Source organism: Camelus dromedarius, chromosome 6 (assembly GCF_036321535.1).
Source record: "Camelus dromedarius isolate mCamDro1 chromosome 6, mCamDro1.pat, whole genome shotgun sequence".
NCBI classification, from domain to species: Eukaryota; Metazoa; Chordata; class Mammalia; order Artiodactyla; family Camelidae; genus Camelus; species Camelus dromedarius.
Genome location: NC_087441.1, coordinates 71,161,034 through 71,179,263, shown reverse-complemented (window position 1 = coordinate 71,179,263; position 18,230 = coordinate 71,161,034). Strand labels below are relative to the sequence as shown.

At 33.5% G+C, this 18,230-nt stretch overlaps 1 protein-coding gene across 1 annotated transcript in view; it reads left to right on the top strand.

Moving 5' to 3' along the window:
- The window catches only part of EYS (eyes shut homolog), a 1,182,030-nt gene that overhangs the window by 365,356 nt on the left and 798,444 nt on the right, over window positions 1-18,230 (top strand). Inside the window, 1 exon segment of the mRNA XM_031455943.2 lies at window positions 7,668-7,789. Coding sequence (XP_031311803.2) covers window positions 7,668-7,789 — 122 coding nt within the window.

The window sequence follows — 18,230 nt, the reverse complement described above, 5'->3', positions numbered from 1 at the left end:
GGTTTATGAAGGTAAGTCATGCAATAAGAGAAATACATTATCGCAAATGGATTGCTAACAGAGACTATGGGTCGAAAATAGCAGAGTAGGTAAACAGCGGAGATTATTTTGAAGAATATAACATGAATTTTATTAGTAGATTGATGAGAATGTAGGAAATAAAACTAGCAGAAATTTGCTCTTTTATCGCTAATGAAAAATATCTTTACATGAAAACAATGACTAAGTATCTTATTTCCTTCAGGAAGTGTTTTAAAAGGTCAACATAGTTTGATTTATATCCTATTAATACTCAAATATAGCATGCAGCTTTTCATACTCTTCACATATTTGTATTACATTTTCTTAAGTTAAAGAAACTGTGTTTTTCTAAAACAGTTCTGCCATGAGAGTATCACTCAATTTAACATATATTTTCATTGCTTTATTTCAAAATATGTTCAATCAAATTCAGCATTTATAAATTTCTATAGAAATGTTTTTTTAAATAGCCTATTAACTTTCTGTCAGAATAATACATATTATTTTGCTTTAGATATAAAGCACCAAGATAAATCATTTTCTCCAGCTAAAAGAAATAATATTGACATAGTTTTGCTTGTTTGTTTTTAAGAATAAAGATTGCTGTATTTATGTCTAATACCCAATCTTTATTTGCCAATCTTTATGTCTATGGTTAATTCTATAAATCTTTATAGATTAAACCGAGTACTTAAAATAACCTTAAAAGGAAACATAAGTCAATACGCAGAACCCTTTATTCTTACAAGGACTGAATTCATTATGGATTTTCAATTTTTTTCCAGTTTATTAATGAAAAAAGAAATCTTTGTCCTTCTGCTTAGGATTATATGAATAACGAGTCAGAAAAAGACCATAATATCAAAATGTTGTCATGTTTATTCTTTAGTGCATATCTAAATTTTCAGGAATCTAAATGGTAAGTTTCATAAATAAGGTAAATTTTGTGGTTAAGATTGAATCAAATATAATGTAAACACTTCATAGAACATCAATCCAATTCTTCCTTCAGTGGGATTTTTAAACCTCATTTATAGAACTGGTTTTAGTTGATTGTTCTAGAAGGGTTATTTAAAGGAATTCTAAAATATATTCTTTCTTGTTAGGAAAATGAGATGATTAAACACCTAGAAATCATAAAGAAAATATTCTTTGTGACTATATTATTACCAATTAATATCATATATATTTCATGCTCTAACATCCATTCTTTCAGTCAAATATAAGACAGTATTACAGGGGGGAGGGTATAGCTCAGTGGTAGAGTGCATGCTTAGCATGCAGGAGGTCCTGGATTCAAACCCCAGTACTTCCATTATAATAATAAATAAATAAACCTAATAATCTCCCCTCCAAATCCCCCCCAAAAAGCCCCACAAACTAAATAAATAATTTTTTTAAAGATAGTATTCCAGATACTGATAATTGGTCAGCAAAACAGACTGTCTCTGCCCTCTTAGAATTTACATTTTACAAGCTAGAGAAATACACAATGAAATAAGTACAATGTTTTAAAATACGGTATGTGCTAAGTAGAAGATAGACTTTGTATACAAATAACTAGCGTACATAAATAGTGTCATAAAAGATGAAATAGTAGTTGTGAGAAAGGAAAATATACCGGAGTACATGATCAAGGCTTCAGGTAGCATGTGTCATTTATGTTGACCTTGAAGTGGCAATAAAATTTATAAAGTTGGGGCAGAGGTCAGGGGAAGTAAATACAGCTATTCCAGGCAGAAAAATGCCAAAGAAACAGGAATCCAAGACAGAGGAGTTGTTCAGATTACCTGGACAGGTCACAGGCAAGAGAACATTTTAGCTAAAATTTGCTGGTGTCTTACTATGAGTCAGAGAGCATATGAAGCCCGACACTAAGTACTCACTTAACCCTCCCACTCTCATCAGTCAGGTACCATTACTCCTGATGTCCTTTGAGATTAAGTAGCATGCTTATGATTATATAGCTCATAATTCATGGAGCTCGAGTTTAAACCCCAGCTATCTGTCACCAAACTCCCACAGTCTTAAAAACTGCAGGACCTTATCAGGTTTTGTTTTTTCTTAAGATGAGTTTTTCTTTCTCAACTGAAGGGCATAGACTTTTAGGCTGGCAGTTAATTTCTCTCACTCCATTAGAATATTGGTCGACCGGGTCTTGCTTCCACTATTGGGAAGTTAAGTCTTCAGTCCTGAAGCCCCTTTGAAGGTAAGTGTCTTTGTTCTTCAGCTGCTTTTAAGACTTACTCTTTGTCTTTCATTATCAGTGGTGTTACTGTAGATAACGCTTTCTTTGAACTTATCCAGCACAGGTCTGGAGAGCTTTCTAAATCTGCAGTTACTGTCCTCTGTTATCTTTGGACTATTCGCAGGCAGTAATTTTCAAATATTGCTCTCATTCAATTTCTTTCTCTCCTCTTTTAGTGTTCCAATTAACATATACCAATCATTTTCATTATTTCCCATATTTGTCAGATTTTTTTTTTTTTCTGGCATCTCTTCTTTTTTCTTCATGTGCTTCAATCTGGATATTTACTACTAACCCTCTGCTCAGATTTTATTAAAATAAAATGATTAATTATTAAATTTCAATGATTATTATTTTCAAATGTATAGTATTTCTTTGATTTTTTTTACCAGGTTTCTAGTGAAATTTCCAATCTGGCCTTCTATGTTTTAGCATATCTTAATCATAGGCATTTTAAAATATCCAATAACACACTATTTGAATAGTGTATTTCTACTGTCTGTTTTTCTCTCGAGTTTTGGTCATCAGCATTTCTTCAATTTTTTTAATTGAATACCAGATATTGGTAACAAAGATTGAAAAGTTCTCTCTAATGTTAACTTCCTCTAAAGAGCACTTAATTTCTCTGATAGGGCAATAGAAAGATAGATGACTTCAATTAAAATTTTGAGTGGGGTTTAGCATGATTTGGGCTGGGGTTTTCACTCGCTTGTCTTACTTCTTGACCGTGGCCCTCTGGGGTATAAGTGAAAGCCAGAAGTGTCCAGCAAGACCAGCCCATTTGCAGGCCCTAAACTCCACCTCTATTCCTGCAACTCAAGACAACTGAATCTTTGCTGTTCACTTCAGCTGCTTTTGACTTGTGCTGGGCAGTTTCCATTCAAAGGAGATTATAGGGAGATTGCTGGAAGCTCCAGCTACTTCTTTCTGCTTAGCTTCTATTTATCTGAATTTTAAAAAGCAAATGTCTTGGCCTTAAAAGCAGAGGCAAGTGTGATGATTTTACCTTAGTTTGTTTTGCTTCTTTCCAGAGTTTAGGAGAGCCGGTCAGCCTTGGTTGTTCTTTGCAGAATTCAATAATTATTGCATGTATTTGATTCAGCATCCCTAGTTGTTTTTGGAAAAACGATGTTTGTCAGAATTTGTTTGTTTGGTAAATAGCTTTTATTAATATGAGGACACTCCCATTAAGTTCTCATCTGCTAAGAGAATTTTCATGAATGGCTGTTGAATTTTCTAATACTTTTTTTGAATTTGAGATGATCGAACCATTATTTTCCTTCTTTAATAGATTATCTTGTGTTGAAACATACTTCTATCTTTGTGGAGGAAAAAATGAAAAAAAAAATCCCCCAAACTACCAACTCATAAGAGAACATATTCTGATTATGTTAATTCAATTACTTAAAAATCATTATTTTTTTAATTTTACTTTTTTGATTATAGGTGTGATTGGTGGAGTTTGCATTTCTTGTTATATGCTTGTTATATGCAGGTTTTGGTAACTAGATTTTACTAGTCTCAAAAGATAAATTGGGGAGTTTCCCTGTTTTTCTGTTCTCTATTTGGTATAAGAGGGGACTTAAAGATTTGGAATAAATTTTATTTCAGTCTGTGTAACTTTGCTGTCAATCTCCCTCTGTCAGTGCATTTAAAAATGTGCATTTATAAGGGGGTGGTTAGGGAAAGGTTAATCAGAGAAATTAAATTGGTTAGTTGATGGGGTAGGCAGAATAATAAGCTGATCGCAAGATTCCCGCCTCCTGGGGCACATATTCTGTAAAATCTCCTCCCCTTAAGTGTAAGTGAGATCTGTGACTATAATGAGTTATTCCTGCCATGATTATATTACTTTATATTAAAAAAAAAAAAAAAAGATTTTACAGATGTAACTAAGGTCCCTAATCAGTTGACTTTGATTTTTGAAATGTAAGAATATCCCAGATGGGCCTGACCTAATTAGATGAATCCATAAAAGAGACAAGATGCTCCTGTGTTGGCCTTGAAGGAACAAACCACCGTACTTTGAGAAGAGGAGACCATGTGCCAAGGATGTGACAGCTTCTGGATCTAAGAGCCATTCTTTCCTGTCAGCTAGCAAGTGAACAGACCTAATTCTTAGGGCCATGATGCAATAAATTTTGCTGACAGTCATTGAGTTTGAAGAAGGACCCAGAACTCCCCAGTCAATACCTTGCTGGTGAGACTTTAAGCAAGGGATTTGACTAACTTGATTCACAGAAACTGAGACAGCAAATTTATGCTTAAAGCTGCTAAATTTGTGGTAATTTGTTACACAGCAATAGAAAATTAAGACACCAGATACGTCTAGATAGTTAATATGCAACAAAGCTGGTGTTCAGATTGCACCTCTCAGACTTCCAAATTTATATTCAGAATGATGCTGTCCTTCTTACCTTTGTATGTTTCTCACTGATCACAGAGATTGAAAATATCTAGCTCTTGATCTGAAAAACTAAACTTCATTATTACATGTGGAATATTCTATACAGTGTTATTATATACGTAGTTATTGTACCTATCAACTTGACAGCATTGTCTTTTGTCTCACTGGCTGTGTAGTTCACTGAGCTAGATCTGTGTCATCTTTTGTGTTTTTCTTGTCTTCTTCACAATGCCTATTTTCAAACTATGTAAAGTCTTTTATCTGAATTTACACCTTTATTGTAGTATGGTTCTTGTACAATAAACTACATATATTTCAGATGTACACTTTGATGAATTTTGATAGATGTATACACCAATGAAACCACTCATTTTACTCATTTTAGTAAATGTACATTAAACATATTTTCTTTCTTAGCAAAAATAGCTCAAAATACTATTATTTAATTATTAAACACCAAGGTAATATGGTTTAAAAATAGTGTTTCACCTTTTACTGTTATTTCAAGTTACTGGAATTAATTAACTTTACAATATTGAATAGGAAAGTACTTTTCACTAAAAATGTCTGAGTTCAGAATAATGCTTCTGAATCAAGTAAACAACAAATGACTGGAAATTTTGAACTCTGGGTTAATTCTAGTTAGTATTCATCCCTGCCCACTTCAACATTTATGTTTTTTAATGTTTAACATTAGAAAAATGTCTATTTCCTTCATCCTTGCATGTTTCGGTTTCATGCAGATCCATCGTATCTGGGAATTACGGCTGTGATACCTGACTTTAATGATAATTATACCATTACCTGGATGATAACTTTCTACTAATTATTAAATCATCAAGAGTACCAATAATTATTAGCTTTTGAGGAATGTATGGCTTTAATGACAAAGAAATTCAATTGGCTTTTTGACTCACTCACTAAATTTGGTTCAAATTATTACTGAGACATCAAAATTAAAACCAGTGGTAAACTCATGCATTTGTCTTTACAGAAATGATTCACACCTCTTAGAAAGTGAATTGCCAGAGCGTAACTACAGGGCACCTCACTTGCTCCATGGGTTTTGTGTACCTGCCATGCATCCAGCTCTGCCCGCGTGTCTATCGCTGAGTTGGGTCTGTGGTCCCCTATTCACTACTGCAGACAGTTGTCTATTATATAATTGCTTCCCTATCTTAAATAGCATATGCATAAAACAAAATATAATAATTACCTTAGATTTTCATGTAAGTCCTCTATTAATGTATAAAAAAAAACAAGAGAGAAGGGAAAAGAATAAGCCAACCATAACCAATGAAAGCTTTCTGAACGGTGCCAAACTCGTTGAGGAAACATTCAGGGGGCAGAATGCATGAGAAAATTGCTGGTAAAATCCAGCAAACTGTGAGTTCTATGACTGAGACCTCTGAGTGGAGAATGAACACATGTTCAGGAGTAAAGCCTGATGTTGATGGTGTGGTGTGGTGGCTTTCTTCCCTCTGTTTTGCAGCTGCTCACAAGGCAGGGCAAACCCACCTGCCCTGTAACCAAAGTAAGGGCCTCCTCAGTGGAGCTTCTCATGCTTACTGATTATTGTAACCTAAATGCAGGTACATGGAGCAGGAATGCACTTGTGTCTCTGCTTAATATGCTATTTTGGCTGTAATATTTGAAACAAACCTTATGTCTGCCTCTATCAAAGGTATAGAATCCTTTTGAAGTCCGTTTGGTGTACTGACATCATATTTTACATTATTTTTTCCTGTCATATCTATTAGTTTCCATTGTTCAATTAACATGTATTAAGCACCCACTGGGTGCTGAGTCTTCTCAAGATGCTGGGATATGTTAAACCAACATGTGTTTTTCAACCTCAGGGAGTTCCTGCTCCTTGTGTATGTTCACAGAACCATGTAGACTTAGCTCCATTGCCAAGTGAAGAAGCTGGGATGGCATCATCTTACCATGACTCTGTCCAGTAGAAATGTAATGAGAAACTTTCTAGCAGACATGTTAAAAAAAAATAAAAAGTTAAAGGAAGTGGGCGAAATTAATTTTAATAATATAATCGTGTATTTAGCTCTTTATATCCAAAATACTACCACTAAAATATGTAAGTCATAAAATTATTAGTGAGATACTTTATATTCTTTTTTTCTTACTAAATCTTCAAAACTCCAATGTGTATTTCATACTTACTGCCCATCTCAGTTGGAACCAGGTACATTTCAATGCTCTATAACCACATGTAACCAGTGGCTACTGTACTCAATAGTGAAGATCAAGGGAGCGCCTCACATGGATTTTAGTATTTTTCATAATCTAGAATCTCTAAACCTGAGATCCTAATTTTTTTGATAAGAGCCCTATTCTTCAAATTTCTTTTTGATATACAAATTATTGACCCACTGTAATTTGAGGTGTTTGTTATTTGTTTGTTCATTTACACAATCTGGAAAAGCAACTTTTCTTTCACTATGTTGAATATTGTTATAGGCCAATTCTATTCTTTAGAAAAATAATAGGCAAAGTTTTACAATTTCAATCAACCAACAGTACTGTATTTACATAAATTAATTATTTGTAAGTAATACCACAAACTTGTCAGAAGGTTTATTTTGTTGTGGTTATTTTTTAAACACATGAGCTAGTTGCTGGGTACCATATTGAGTTACTTAGCTTTACACAATCACTAGCCTTCATATTACTAATGCACTATTTTCCTATTAAGACATTTAACAAGACAGAATAGCTCTGCACTGTGAGCTTAATACATTAATATTAATTTTTTTGAGTTAGATACTAAAGAATAATGTTCATGCAGTTTTTAAACTGTGCCCCCTGTGTGTTTTAAACTGTGGTAATTTTTGGCAAGTATTGACATCCTATAAAAATGGAAAAAAAAATACAAATTGGCAGAGAGATCAAAATAACCAAGAGTAATAACTGAATTATAGGCTTAATAGTCACAAGTATCCTAAAAGTTGCATAATTTTCATATTCCCTCAGAGCTACCAGTGTGTGCGCCTTTCTGGTTGGGAAGGAAATTTTTGTGAACAAGAATCCAGTGACTGCAAAACGAATCCTTGTAAGAACAATTCTACCTGTACTGACTTTGGCAATAGTTATCGGTGAGTAATGTATTCACTGTTTTCTTCATGAAATTACCTGGAGTTCCGAATGTCTTTGGGATATGTCTGGACATTATTTTCACTTTACATCAATTAATTAAAAATAATGGTCCCAAGATGAAGAGCCATTTCCTGACACGGTAGTGTCATATTCATTTAAAATTTACAAAAACCAAAGTTCAGGTATCATGTCAAAAAAGGAATAAACAAATCTGACCCTGGAAATCCAATGTCCAGATGTGACACATCTTACAAATGTACTTATTTCTTCAAAACGCGCCTTTGCCACTTCAGCATTATTTTGGACCATTCCATGAAAATGAGCGTCACAATACGTGTCCTGAGTGGAGCTATTGAATTAAACCTTTCCAGTTACTTCTGAGAAATTATCATGAGTTTGGATTCTTTGGGAATTTACCCTGAGTTTGGTAACTTGTCAAATTATTGGTAAATTTTACATTAACTATTCATATTTTCCATAATCCTATTGTATTATTAATTAATTTTAAGATAAGAAGTTTGAAGAAACTAAGTGGAAATTCTGAGTACCCATTGCTATCATTCCAAAAGTTTAATAACCAAATAGGTATTTGTAAATAGCTTTTTGGGGGCAGGAGGTAACTAGGTTTGTTTGTTTGTTTGTTTGTTTATTTATTTATTTATTTATTTATGGGAGGTACTGGGGATTGAACCCAGGGCTCTCATGCATGCTGAGCGTGTGCTATACCAATTGAGCTATACCTTCTCCCTTAGCTTATAGTCTTTAACTTCTTTCATGTGCATGGGTCCCTCAAATAGATGCAAAAAAAAAAAAAAAATAGGTGATTGTAACTAGAATGCTTTTATTCTTGTCACAGAAGCAGAATAATTGATTACAATAGTTACATGATTATTTTCCCAGAGATAAATCATAATGATTTCAGGGTGTCCTCTAAATAACTCATGCACTGTCTTTTATCTTGCCATTAAAATGGAGAATTCTGGATCATCTCAAGCATGTAAGGGTTTTTACAAACGCTCCTCATTTTTGGTGGCTAGTCAAGAGTAGGCACTTTATTTCATTAAAAAGAATTCTGAAATAGCTGGCAATAGTTTGATTTACAATCAATGACAGTAAGAAAAATAATAAATGACTTTAGTAATATGGGAAAACTAACAGTGTCAATAGTTGACATGATTGTAAAATATACAGAAATGTAAAAACCCAGAGTTTTTTGTGACATTATCAATTATTAAAATTGATATATCATCACAAATTACTGTTGACTGCCTCTCCATCTATATGATGAGAAAAAGACAACTTTTGCTAGGCTAAGAAAAAAACAATTCATAGTCCTCTATGTTTATTTTATTTTCCTTAAAAACCTTTATTAATTATAACCTACAATGTATACGAATTTTCCAGGATATTTTTCAGAGACTCTGATATATTCTTTTAGACATTCAGTTCTGTTTTGTTCCTAAAAACAATTTGTTTATGCATTCATGTATATGCGTGCTCAACAATCAGTTGCATCAAACACTGGCAGGAACACACCTGTGGCTGAACAAAATGGGTCTATAACTCATAGCTGTGATGAAGAACTCCCAGCATGTGCATCCACTGGGCATCCCAATAGGAGGTGCTGGAAAGGACTTAGGGGTTCAAGTTTGTGACACGTGATTTTGGGAGGGTTCAAGAAAGTAGAGCTTTGGTTTGGATAGGATATTGTCAGGAGGTAGGAAGCATTCTGTGATTGCGTTCATCAGACATCTTATGTAGGAGGATGGAAAACTAGACAGAGGGGTAGCCAACATGTTTACAGAGTCAGCACTCCTTTGACAGCCATGATAGAGAACTGTTTGCTCTTCTCATGGTTTAGACAATGTTCATGGTTTGTCTGTATTTGGATTTGTTTATGGGATAGGTTTGTTTTTTGCTATGATTCGTCAGGGTCACAGTGTTGCCTTGTCTCATTTTGATGTTCTGTGAAATTGTCTATTGAAATGTTTAACAGGAGAACTCCATCATCTAGCTGTAAACCTAGCTTCTAGTTCCTGGCCAGCTCCTGAGTGTCCTGAATTTAGTTGCTGTTTTCTCTTTCCTGAAATACAGTCTCATACATACGTGTGGAGAAAAACATGTGTGTGTGTGTGTGTGCGTGCATGCATGTGAAATATATCACTTATGCGTGCCCACCTATTTGTCTAAAATATGTTATTCTCACAACGTCAAACAGAATGAGAAGACTCAAACATTATTAGCCAACAGGGTAGTGCTTTCATTTAGATAACCAGTATTATCATTTTATTCAGAACTTAAATATCTAAAACAAAACCAGCAGCAAAGTCTATAAGGCTTAAACTTTGTTTTAATATTCATGACACATAATCAGTCTTTCAAGAAACTCCAACGCCACTAATTGTGAACTATTAATGACTTGAATTCATAAATATGTCACAAGGCTTTTCCTCTTAAATTAACATACTCTCTTAGTCAGTTTGCCCATGCCTCAGAATTTTGAAAGATTACTGACTGTATTTCTACGATGGTAGGGTTGCATTCTTTTTCAGTATAAAAATAGAAGTCCAGCTGAAGTAAGCTTTCTGATTGTGTTTCTTTATGTGATTATAGACATGAAAACGTATTAATATAAATGTTATATTAATATTGGCTTCACTAGTTTGCATATTGAGGCGTGATTCACATATGATACAATTCACCCTTTTAATGGTTACAGTTGAGGAGTTTCTGGTATATTCACAGAGAAGTGAAAGCATTACCTCTCTCTTATTTTAGAACATTTTCATCACCCCAAAAGAAACCCATACGTACTGGCATTCCCTCCCCATTTCTCCCTCCTGAGTCTTGAAAACCACTAATCTGTTTTCTGTCTCTGTGGATTTGTCTGTCCTGAAGATTTCATACAAATGGAATCATGCAACAAGGGCTCTTTTGTGACTGGTTTATCACACTTAGCATAATTATTTCAAGAGCTATGTTGAAGCACTTAATTCCTTTTTATGGCCAATAATATTGTATCACATGGTCATAGTACAGTAATTTATCTATTCTTAATTTGATGGACTTGAAGTTGCCTACTTTTTGACTGTTTTGCATAAGTATGTGTATGAACACATACTTCCAATTTTTTAAGTATATCACTCACTGTAGACTTGCTGAATTATATGATAACTCTATGTCTCTTATAGTTAGCATGCGATTAGAATGTTTTTTAAACCATTCTGCCTTTTGATTGAATTATTCACTCAATTTAGATTTAATGTAATTACTGATAAAATAAGGTACACTTACGTTGTTTTTCTATTTTTACATGTTATAGATCTTTTTTGTTCCTCTGTTCCCCTTCATTGCCTTCTTTTGTGTTAGATATTTTTTCTGATATTACATTTTAATTTCCTTTTTACTTTTACTATGTATTTTTTACTTATTTTCTTAATGGTTGTCCTATAGATTTCAATTAACCTCTTAAAGCAATCAACATAGTATTAATACTAATTTAATTTCAATAGTATACAGAAACTTTGCTTCACTATTTCTCCATTTCCCACCACTTCCTTTAGGTTATTATAAATTATAAAACCATCAATGCAATTTTGTAATTATTGCTTTATTCACTGTCTTTTAAATCAGATAGGAAAAAAAAAGAGTAACAAGCAAAAAGACAATAAGAACATTTATAGTGTCTTTTATATTTACCTATATAGTCACCATTACTGGTGCTCTTTATTTTTGTGTGTAAATTCAAGTTACTGTCCAGTGTCTTTTCATTTTAGCTTAAAAAATTCCCCTTACTATAAGGGCAAGTGTGTTAGTGATGAATTTTCTCAGTTATTATTATTATTTTTTTTAAACTGGGAATGTCTTAATTTCTCTTTTAGTTTTAAAAATAGCTTTCAGGGACATAGAATTCTTGGTTAACAGTCTTTTTCTCTCAGTACTTGAAATACGCCTGGCTTATGTGGTCTGTGATACATCGGTTGTTAATCTTACTGAGGATCCCTTATACATGAGTCACTTTGCTCTTGATGCTACCAAAATCCTCCGTTTGCCTTTTGATAGGTTGACTAACATGCCATTAGACTTTTATCTTTTTGAGTCTATTTTACTTGGAGATTTGTTGAGCTTCATGGGCATGCAGGTTAATATTTTTCGTCAAATTTGGAAAGTTTGGCCTTTATGTCTTCAAATGTTTTACCTGTCTTTTTCTCTCTGTCTTTTGACTTTGGAATTCTCACATGTGTATGTTAACATATTTGATGGTGTCCTACAGGTATCTGATTCTGTTCACTTTTTTTTTTCCCTTTCGTATCTTCAGGATCAATAATTTTAATTGATTTATTTTCAAATTCACTGCTTCTTTCTTCTGCCAACTTAAATCTAAGGTTGTGCCTCTCTAGTGATTTTTTAGTTTCATTTTTGTACTTTTCAACTCCAGAATTTCTATTCATTTCTTTTTAAGAATTATACCTTTTTACTGACATTCTCAGTTTGGCAAGATGTCAGTCTCATAGCTTCCCTAATTATTTAGATATGATTTCTACTTTGCTTTGAACATATATATTATAGTTGAATTAATATCTTTGTCAAATCCAATATCCAGGCTTCCTCAGGGATAGTTTTTATTGATTGCTTTTATTCCTGCAGATGGAACATACATTTCTGTGCTTGTACAACTCATAATTTTTATATGAACAATTGACCTTTTAAATAATACAATGTGGCAAACCTGGAAATCAGATCCAGCATTTTTCCAGTTGTTACTGATTTTGTGTTTGTTTGTTTTGTTTTGTTTTTGTTGTTGTAATCTACTATTGTTTGCTTAGTGATTTTCCTGGAATATTTGTATAGATTATTTTTTTAATGTGTGGCTATTGAAGTCTCTGCTTAGCAAAACTAGTGGTTAGCTAATGACTTAAGAGATTTTAAAAATATCCTTGAACTAGAAAGTCTCCTAGCCTTTACTGAAAGAGTCTATATATGTTGAGCCTACATTCAACACCCAGTGAGGCAGTTTATAGCTCTGTCTTAGTCTTCACTTCCTGCTCGCACAGAGCCTCATAGTGAGAGACAGGAGATTAATGCCTTTTCATGTCTTTCTTAGGCCTGTGCACCAACTTTCAGGTTGTATTGTCTTCAGATTTCCCAGGAATATGCCTGGCTTTTCAAATTTTCAATGAAAATCTCATTCCCTGCTTTTTACCTTTAGGTGTATTGTCAACCTATTGTTAGCCTCAACTGGAATCATCACCTCAAGCAACCCGCAGTGTTAAGCAATCACCACTAATTGTTTTTCATAAATTCCCTTTCTGCAGGGCTTTTTGAACAGAATGAGCTTTGAGTCAGGTCACAGAAAGTCTGTTCTTGAGAATGAAACATTCAGAGAGTTGCCAGATCAGTGAAATAGTGACATTCCCTGGGGAGAACCTTTTAGGTGAGTTCCAAACCTGCACTGCCCTCTCTACGAGCTGTCAGGCTGCTGGCTTCACAGATGCCATAACTGCAATGCTGTTGGTTTTCAAATCTTTTGCAGAGCTGGGGAGAGGGAGATGGGAATAGTGGAAGTTAAACCAGCACAAAGCTGACTATGCTGATAAGATTTAGCCATTTTTCTTGAATAAATACTCTTCAGATTGTTGCAAGCCTGCAGTTCATTTTCAGAGTTCTGAAAAAGTTGATTTTGATTATATTTTCCCATGTTCGTGTTTCTGTTACATAAGAGTAGAGTTTCAAAGTCTTCTTCTGCCATTACTGAAGTGATTCTACTGAATTACATTTTATATTACTCAGAGAAAGAGAGAGAAGAAGTTCTAGAGTCAGAGGGTCTTGATCTAGGATATAAAGTTTGGTTCTGTTGCTAATGATGAGTATGAATTTTGTTCAAGTAGTTTAGTTATTTTCCTTAGCTTCTGGTTTCCTTATCTAAAAAGTGGAAATAATAATAGTTATATCTCATTGAGTTACGGTGATAAACAAAATGTGTACACAAAGTATTTAGCTCATTTCTTGATTTATTGTAAACTCTATCACTAGTTTCTATTATTCTCAACATTTATCTTGCTTTTAAAATAAATGTCTGACTAAGATTAGAGTAGCCTCTTATAAATGATGAATACTTAGAATTGTATAGATGTCGATTCATCCTATTATACACACACACACACGTTTAAAAAATAAAGAACACTAAAAAGAGACTTTCTGTAATTAAGGAAGAGTGTATTATCTAAGTTCAAGGCTCTCTGAAGGTTTCCTACAAACTTCCACTGAGTAAAAATTTCAGGAGGCTCAGTAAAGTATGCAATGAATATCTTATTTCATTTTGTGAAGTGACAAGTCTTAAAAAACTTATCAAAATTCTGTAAAAATTATTAAATTTTATACTATTTGGAGGAGTTCATGTTATATATCATGATAAACACTTAAAGTAACATATATTTTAATAGCTCAAATAAGAATTGCATTTCCTTGAACATACACTTCTATTCCTTGAGAAGAAAATATTAGGGAATAAAAATTGACTGGAACATCAAATCTCTTCAGGTAATCCCTGTGTCCTGAGTTACTGGACTACCTACATGGCTCAACTCTGAACAACTGGAGTTAACACAGTTTAGTGTTTACATAGTTTCGAGACATTAAAAAGCAAATCAGGCTAGGATGTAATTTGAATGCTGACTACAACCTGCCTTCTGCTATTCCTGGCACGGTTTAGAATTTAACTGCCTTCTTTACTCCTGATTTTCCTTCCCCCAAAGCAGAGTCAACAGCTTTAGTTGCAGATGGGGCTCTGTATGGCAGTTATTGGACCCAGATGCTGCACTCTGGAGCATGTTTTGCCAACAGCATCTGGCTCCTTTCCTGCCTGTGTAATTGGCATCTGTGTTGATTCTTTGGCCTGATTTTCTTATGGACACTTTAGTACGGACTTTCAGACAACATGAAGGTTTGCTCCCAGTTGACCACATGAATTTTTTCCTCAGTTTATAATTTATGCAAATCTGTCCTGTGTGCCTTAAATTACAAAGCACTATACCTTAGAAACTTTCTGTTTCTTAAAAGGATACTTTTTAAAAAATTGATGAATATTGGTGAAACAAGTTTGAAATCGTGTATAAGTAAAAAAAGCTATGTTGATCTGTATGTAACATTGAATAAAAACAACAAAATTCTGGTGTATTACTAGTTGTTTTTTTTTTTTTAACTTTACTTAGCTTATACATAGGAGCACAAAAATGCAAATAATAAAAGTGAAATAAGTTCTAATATAAAAGTAAAATCACATCAGAATTATATCCAGGCAACAGCAATCTATGGTATCCACCTTTAGCAGATGGAAAAATTTTACTTTATAAAAAACAGAGTTTTTAACAAAATAATTGTTGGTATGTGAATCTTTCCTCTCCTTTTTGGATAATCACACCATATTCTGTTTTATAGATATAACATTACAACTACCTAGGAAATTTTAATTTTTTTGCAATTATAAATGATTATTTGGAGAAATGATTTTTATGTGCCCCTTTCCAGGCACATATATGTAAATTTGTACAGTAAATTCCTATAAGTGAAACTCATGAATCAAAGTGTGTCAGCATTCAAGATTTGGACCGATTTTATCAAATTACCATTTAGGCAGTTTTAATATTACCTTCACACAAGCAATTAATGAGACTATCTCTACCAGACACTGGTAGTTTATATTATTTTGTGCCACAACAAAATCTTTTAGTGATGCTTAGATACGCCTAGATTTTATATATGAGAGGACCAAGACTTAGATCATTTCACTCGTTTAAGCAAAATCACAATGTTAGAAAGTGGTGAATCTAAATATCAGACCAAGGTCTGCATGACTCCAAATCCATGGCTTCAGATCACCATCAACTAGTCTAGCTTTGAATATAAAATAGTACACGTATTCCCCTTACCTATCTCATAGCCACCAAGGGCGAGAAGCCATCGCTGTAGTTCTGACAAATTTGTACAAGATTAAATGGTTATCCTTTTCTCAGTGGAAAAATTGGAACCTCATGTAGTTCCAATTTCATCAAAAAAGAGTAACTCAAAGAGTAAGTACACCGTCTTTGTTAGACTGATATATCCTATGATCAATTATAATTTTACAAGTAGGTTTTCGAATTTACTGATTAAGTAAAATTAGTTTTTGGTGAGAAGAGCACAAAGGAAGGGGAGGGGAAAAAAATCACTGTTTCTTATTATAAGGCTTCTATGTTGCATGTTGGGTGGTAATGTATTACTTGAAGACACTGATAAACTAAACAGCTACTCAAGAACCATATTTCTAATGAATAAATGAACTCTCTTACTTCCCTGAAGCTAGATTGAAAGGGGGAAAGAAAGAGAGTTTGATTTATTTTTTTTCAGAATGAATCAAGTTCCTGGTTGTTCCCCACCTTAAAAAAGCTCCCCCTGTCCCTCCTTGTTAGTTTGCTAGAGCAGTACTTGGTGTCCCTTAGCTTCTACTGCATCACGCCGGTCTCTGCCCCTGCGTCCTTGTGCCATTCTTTCTGTGCTTGTCCAGCTCTCTCCAAATTCCGTTTTCTTATGAGAACTTCAGTCATATAGGATTAAATCCCACACTCATGATCTCACTTTAACCAGGTGAACTCGTAAAGATGCCATTTCCAAAGATCACATTTTGAGACTATGAGTATTATGACTTCAAGATCTTTTAGGGTGACACAATTCAAATCATAATACCCTCAGATGTATTCTGAATACAGATATTAAAACATTTCTCATAACCACAGCAGCCCCAGATTTTAAAATTTACCACAGCCATATGTAAAATAACTTAAACACAACAGAGTTGGGTAGGAACATATTTAAAGACTATTTTTATCCTTGAAAAAAGTAGGAAACAAGTCTTTAAGCGTTAGTCTGTCTCATTTCATATAAAAGTTGAAATGAAAAGTGTTGTTGTCTTAGAATGTGTTTTATTTGTCTGTTTGTTCTTTAAGATCTGTTTTTGAAGCCGTTGACTTGTTTTATATAAAGCCCCAGAAATTATAAAATTTAAGAAAAAATGCAAAGCAAAAACAAAGCAATTCAGATACATCACAAATGGCTCATTAGAAATCCATCAGTCACCATTTGCTTCAGATCTGATGTTGCTTGTGAGGGCAATGACCATGACAGGCACAAAATGTAAATTCAGGGTTATGGGTTTTGCTACTAAAATTATTTTTAACTGAACTGTGGAAAAAGGATAATAAGCAGTTGCACAAAAAGAGAAATGGTGTAAATGTGAATCAGTGCTGCAATATCCAGATTTTTTTTCTGAAAAAATTATTAATCAGTCATGGTGTGTTACTAAAAAATAATATGGTATAATCAAGTACATGAGGCCCCTGCATTTTCCTCATTTTTTTGATTAGTCTATTTTCCATCACTTTTTTTTTTTTCCTTTTCTTCCTTTTTTGGGTGCAGGGGCAATATTTCAAGAGGAACACTCCTTTGGATAAGGCACTCAGCTGTTTTTAAGATTTTTTTTCTTAAGGTAGTTTTTACATATAGTAAAATATAAAGCTCTTATATATAAAGTGAGAGGAGTTTTGGCAACTGTATCTACCTGTGTAACTGCCTCCAAAATCAAGGTCTAGAACGTGTGCATCACCCCAGAAAATGTCTTTGTGCCCCTTCATTGTTTGTTTTCACCTTCCTTCCTCCTGCTGTTTATCGCACTTTCAAAAACTGTGCCTTTGGAATCACCTCTGAGTAAACTATTCAAAAATTACCAATGCATCCTTTTTTCAGCATGAAAAACAAATGAGTTTTTATATATTATGTTCTTGTTGGCAAAGGGTTTTCTCAAAATGTTTCTAATTTGTTTTAAACTGTAACTGTGGCCAGATGATGTCCAGATATCATTTCTCTTTCATATATGAGAAAAAAAAAGCTATATACATCAATTGATTCTCCCAATGAGATGTTATTAACAGAAGCGATAAAGGATTTAGGCCCTCTTTCTTTAGAACTCTTAATTTTCATCATTTCTGATTGTCACCTGCCATTCCAACTCAGACATAAAATAATTGATTAGTGCTATGTTTTTTCTTACACTAGGAAGTCTTGGCATAAATTTAGTGGTGAAAACTTTGTCTACCTTTATTATATAAAATTGTTTAATACTGTATAAATTGATTATGTCGCTAAATCAATAACTTTCTCTGGTTTATGTGCAAGTAGCTGCGTGTTTGTACTGTTAGTTTTGTTTAGGGTTGTTTTCTTTGGAGAGGGTTATTTCTTCCCAAATCAGCATAAACATCAAAGCGGCTTTGAGTATAACAATTCTTAACTTTCTAAAACAGTATTGTTATCTGAAGCATAGAAAATAAATTTTTTAAATAATATACACATTTCCTGAATGCACCTTATAATACTAACTACACAGATATTTTATTCTGAAGATAAGATCTT